The following is a 6000-nucleotide window of genomic DNA, read 5'->3' on the forward strand; positions in this document are numbered from 1 at the left end:
AGTGTCTGTACGAATTCACTCAGTGGCGACGCGAATTTGTTGTACAAGACATCAAACAATTATTTGAGCCACCAATCCATCAATTTATTAATAAAAGCTTCCTTTTTGATACATATTTTTTATATATTGCATTTCTTTAATTAAACAAATCTTGTTTTTTTTACCTATAAAATTTCTAAGTTTTTGTACTCGTTGTTTTAGATATGTTTTCATCGCTGGTGCTTATGCGTATCAAGTGGGCCTCAAGTACAGCGATCGGTTCTACACGCCATTACCATTGTACCACACCGCCGCTGGCATAATGTGTATCGGCCAATCGCTACTTTACGGCTGTACCACGGTTATACGGAAAAAATTTTCCGCTTCCGGATACTTCCAAGACATTTCCAAATACAACTGTACCGTAAGTTATTGTTTTGTATTGTATATAAATATATTATTATATATAAGGCAACGCCGTGTTTATCCTTGCTAATTACTTTTTTCCGATTAATTTATATGTTCTAAATTACATTTTTAAAAATTATTATCTTCTTACTGCAACAATTTTTATAACTCATATAACTTTTGTTAGTTTATTATATTTAATTTCAAAACAAAAATATATGTAGGTAATCTAAAAACCTGAGACACTAAGTGATAATTATATATAATATGTATAATTATTATTGTATATAATATGTGCTAATTATATTTTGTAAATATTTTAAAAGTTTAATTTTTAGTTTGAAGATAATTCTTAAAGGTGGATATGTAGTGCTAAAGTTTTATCTACACTGAGAGCCGGAAAAGGGTCTAAATGGTTCTTTACAAAATGAAACACATTTTTACATACATTTAATATAGAATTGTAGTAAATTAAATTATAAATTTCGAGCGCAGCGAAATCAAATTTTTAGTTGAAATTAAATGAATTTAAGTCTAAAATATCATTATTCACGACCCCTTACAAATATATTTTTACAACGGCTCTGAACGCATACAACCCAATATCGCTATCCGATGTATAATCTATGCATTTATTTTAACTATGTCCGTATACCACAGGCGGGTCAGTACATCGGTGAAATGTGTCGTTACATTTTAGCCACTCCACCCAAAGCTGACGACACCAATCATAAATTGAGAATCATATTTGGAAATGGACTGAAACCTCAGATTTGGAAAGAATTCGTGTCCAGATTCAACGTACCGCGGGTCGCTGAGTTTTATGGATCAACGGAGGGAAACGCAAACATAGGTAAGCTCGTTCAATAAATTGTATCCTCCACGAATACGAACTTTGTGAAAACTTTTACTATGTATCACAAAAAAATTTATTGGGTAGGTACTAAAAAACAAAATAATAAGTAACTTATCAAACATATTTTGAAAATTGCACTCTAATATTATATAAAATTATAATAGATAGATAGAATGCTGAAGTGTCTACGATTATTATTTATTGAATCGCAACTAAATGTTGTTTAAATATAAATTTAAATATATCCAATTTTGTTAAAAGTTTAATTTTAATGTTTAAAGTCTAAACTGTAAAAATATAAATAAAAATAGTGACTAGATTTTTTCGATATTTTTTCTGCTTTGAAAACAATTTTATAAAGTTTTATACACAATTGTAAAGCTTTTTATTAGTAAAATAAGTTGTATCAACATAAATTAAAAATAAACTTAAAAAATTTAATGATTATGGGTAAATAGCAAAAAAAAAAAAAATAACCAAAATATTTTGTTTATTATTTAATGTCTACAAAATGCTAATAAAAACATTTGATGAACATTTCCACGTTTCAAGTCTCTACAGTAATTCCTTTCTTAATTAAAATAAAAAAAAAAAATGTATTTTGTTGAAAATGTGCTAATAAAAACTTCAATTTTGAATATTGAATCAAATCGTATACAAAAAAACACACACACACATATACGTCGATATAAAACCAATACATTTCTTGTTTAACTATGAAAAATTATAATTGATTATATTTACATTAAAATGAAATGTTCACATTACATGCCATACATAATAAATTAAAAGGGTCATCGGTTGTTAAATAATTGGTTTGTCCATAAAATTGGAAACATTTGGTAACTACCACGATGACCATTATTATAATTTGACTTTAAAATGGTGGTCTTGAGGTTTATACACATTAAGTAATTACAACTTTTTGGTTTTGTAAAATAAAGTTTAATTTTAAGATCAATATTTAATGTACGTAATATCCTTTCTCTATGTAAGTGCTCATATGAACATTTGAAACTGGCAACGATTCACATTTTAACTTTTTCAATTATAAAAACAAATTTGAACTATAAGCTCTACATACTTGAACTTAACAATACTCTACAGCCTGAATACTCGTCTTTTATTTGAATTGAAACTGCAGTGATTACCGATTTTACTTTTAAAATATTGACTAAAAATAGATTAATATATTATATTATTTTCAAAATCCATGGAACTATCAACTGGTACAAATACTTCTACTCTATAGTCGATTGTATATAGATTAGGTATTAGTTTATTACCATATGAGGCTCAGCATTATTCATACACATTAATAATGAACATAACATATTTATTTTAAGTTTTGTTTAATTTTGAACCTGTCACGTTAGTAGTTTCGAACCGTTTATTTGAAACTTTCACGTCAACCTCCTTCCCATCATAGCAACACCACTACCAATGTTACAGTTGTATTTATATATATTAATTACATTATAATGCTTATTATTTTCTTGTTTTGCAGCAAATACGGATAACACATTCGGAGCCATTGGCTTCGTGTCTAGACTGATACCCAGCATATATCCGATATCGATTATACGGGTAAACCCAGAGACGTGCGAACCCATCAGAAACGCTGAAGGACTTTGCACAAGATGCAACCCAGGTATGAACGAATTAGCAGCGACTCGAGCTCGAGTACCAGCTCATGCGCTATCGTACTCACTACTCATGTATTTTAATTTATATTTTTGTAATGTACAAGTATTAAATACTAAACCATATTAAACTACTTACTATATATTTACAAAATATGCGGACGTTAGACAGTCACTCATAGTCTCAGTGAAGTGTGATGTTTTTCAAAAATATATTTTCACAAAGTTCGGAGTTAAAAATAGGTTGGCAGGTACCTATACTTCCCGAAATCCTATAATTTTTTATTGTACATAATCTATTTTAGAAATACATAATAATAAGTTTTTAAAAAAGTCGATGTATATAAATGTTGAATATTAAACAAATCACATTTTTATCATCGTGACTAAGCACTAAATATTTAGTTTGGAGGAATACTCAATGGTATTTTTATTTTTTAGTTTACTATTATGTGTCTAGATTTATCCAAACCTAAAATACTTAAATATTTAGAATAAATAAATACATATGTTAAAAATTCAATACTTTAACCTAATACGTATTCGTTTCATTTATATTGTGGAATTACAAATAAGGGCTAACATTTTATTACAAAACAATCACCTATAATCATCATTGTGATAATAAATGTTTTTATTTCAAAAATTTACTTACAGTTGTATAATAATGGCTCTGGCCGTGTTATTTTAAAACACATTAATTGACCAAATACGAATGAAAAATGATTTATCCAAAAAATTACTCTTTGATATATAATGTAAGATCATCGTTGATAGCATCAAATAAATTCTTTCAGGTGAACCGGGTGTGATTGTCGGCAAAATAATCTCAACCAACCCGTCCAGACAGTTCTTGGGTTACGTCAACAACGAAGAATCGGAGAAGAAAGTTGTGCGTGACGTGTTTGATAAGGGAGACGCCGCCTTCCTGTCCGGCGATTTGCTCGTGGCTGACGAATGGGGCTACCTTTACTTCAAAGACAGAACCGGAGACACATTCAGGTAAACACGTACTTCCGATACAGGCATAGATAACCATTTTCACAAGGAAGTATAAAATATGAGGATGGACAAGTGTCGCTCAAGTGCGTCCGGTTATATATATTGTACCCTTTTAATGGCCAAGTATGTCTGCGATAGTACCGCTAATAATTTTGGTATACACAAGGGTGCCTGCAGTAATGTTATTTCTGATAATATATCTACTATAATGATACCCATAATATTAATAGTCGTACTTCCCTTCTCAGTCATTATACGTGGATAGAAATGAGCAGTAGTAGTGGACCAACCACAAATGCGTGCGAGAGCTTCCATTTAAAATATATTCGTGTTTATATATAACTCATCTAGACATACTATATTTCTTCTTAAAAATATTTAAAAAAAATGCATATAGAAACAAAAATTTTGGTTTAAATTCCTAATCATGTAATCTAAAAAAAAAATGTAAATTAACCGAAGACAATATAAAAATATATCTAACTAACAAATATCTAGATTCAGTTTTTGTGAAGACTATGGCATTGAAAAATATAAAAATTAAAAATGGCTAATGAGAGAAATATTATTAAATTAAACTTTATCAATTGTCAAAAAAACATAAAATACAATTACTAGCACAATTAATATTGTATCATTATACAAAATAAGTAAAAACAAAAATGATTTTGTTAATATTATGAAATCAAAATTTAACAATGTGAAATAATGTATAGTAAAAATAAGTAAATAATTAATATAATATGAACATAAATAATTTTTTTTAATAGTATTTTTTACCATTCCAACCTAGTTAAATGGGTCGCAATATATTTTATTTATAATAAGACGTTATGTTTTGATAAAACTGGTTCAAATAGGATCTCTCCGACTTCCGACGTGTAATCGCTCTGTTAGTATTAATATAAATAGAAAATTATTATAATTTATAATCATGATCGTTTTGTTGTTGTTATAATGCACTAAAATGTATTAGTATCTAAAGATCTATATGCATCAGATTTAGAACGAATAATTGGGTAACTGATATAGGTGCTATATGTTTGTGCTGAAAAAATTTCAGTATTACAGTTTGAGAAGATGATAGATAATAATAACAAAAATAACTATTCACATCAATTTTCCTAAACTATTGCAGTTGTTGCAGAAGTGTCAATAAAACGATTCAACATTTTTGGCAGTGTTTTTTTTTCATTTAACTAAAATTGAATAACTTATAATATTTATAATTTTATAACTAACTAATCTAAGGTGATTCGCTGAGAAAAAAAAATGAAATAATAAAACATTTTGTTTGTCGATTGTTGCAGATGGAAAGGTGAAAATGTTTCTACAGCTGAAGTCGAAGGAGTTGTTAGTAATATTGCTGGTTATCGTGATTGTGTTGTCTATGGAGTAGAGGTAGGCATTTTACACGTTTAATACTAAATCATCATTATGAAATTGTTATTTTCATATTATTTTTTATCCAGGTGCCGAATTCTGAAGGACGTGCTGGCATGGCCGCTATTGTAGACAAGGATAATACTTTAGATGTATCCACTTTGTCAACTGCATTACAGAAAGCTCTGCCAAGTTACGCACGACCGTTGTTCATAAGAAAACTCAATGAAGTTGAAATGACCGGTAAATTATTATTTTTACAATCATCAATTGACCAAAAAAATGACTAAATTTATATATTTCTGTTTCAGGTACATATAAATTGAAAAAATTAGACTTACAAAGAGATGGATATGATATTGGACGGATTAAGGATCAACTTTACTACTGTAACAGCAAGGGTATTTACCAAGAATTGACTAGTGAAACTTATTCAGATATTTTATCAGGAAAAATTAGGTTGTAAAAAAATTGTAAGATTAGTAGATAAATATTGGTTGTTTTTTAAAAAAAAAAACATATTTATCATTTTATTATATATTATTGTCTTGCCAATTAAACTATGTTATAATTACACATAAATAATAGCTTATACAAATGTTTATACATAATGTAAACCATCGCAATATTTTATGTTTTAGACAAATATTTTAATTTAATTTTGCAATTTAGTTTTGCTCAAAATGTCGTTACTTAAAATATGATTTATGTTTTTAACTTTGTATTATT

At 28.1% G+C, this 6000-nt stretch overlaps 1 protein-coding gene across 1 annotated transcript in view; it reads left to right on the top strand.

The window, feature by feature from the left end:
- LOC113555847 (long-chain fatty acid transport protein 4-like) overlaps positions 1-5772 on the top strand; it is a 47656-nt gene extending 41884 nt beyond the window's left edge. The window contains exons 6-12 of the mRNA XM_026960411.1: positions 202-403; positions 1048-1240; positions 2751-2894; positions 3684-3888; positions 5199-5289; positions 5361-5514; positions 5583-5772. Of these exons, the coding sequence (XP_026816212.1) occupies positions 202-403; positions 1048-1240; positions 2751-2894; positions 3684-3888; positions 5199-5289; positions 5361-5514; positions 5583-5737 (1144 nt within the window). The 3' untranslated portion in view covers positions 5738-5772. The remainder of the gene's footprint in view (positions 1-201; positions 404-1047; positions 1241-2750; positions 2895-3683; positions 3889-5198; positions 5290-5360; positions 5515-5582) is intronic.
- The last annotated feature ends 228 nt before the right edge of the window (positions 5773-6000 follow it).

Source organism: Rhopalosiphum maidis, chromosome 3 (assembly GCF_003676215.2).
Source record: "Rhopalosiphum maidis isolate BTI-1 chromosome 3, ASM367621v3, whole genome shotgun sequence".
Classification (NCBI taxonomy): Eukaryota; Metazoa; Arthropoda; class Insecta; order Hemiptera; family Aphididae; genus Rhopalosiphum; species Rhopalosiphum maidis.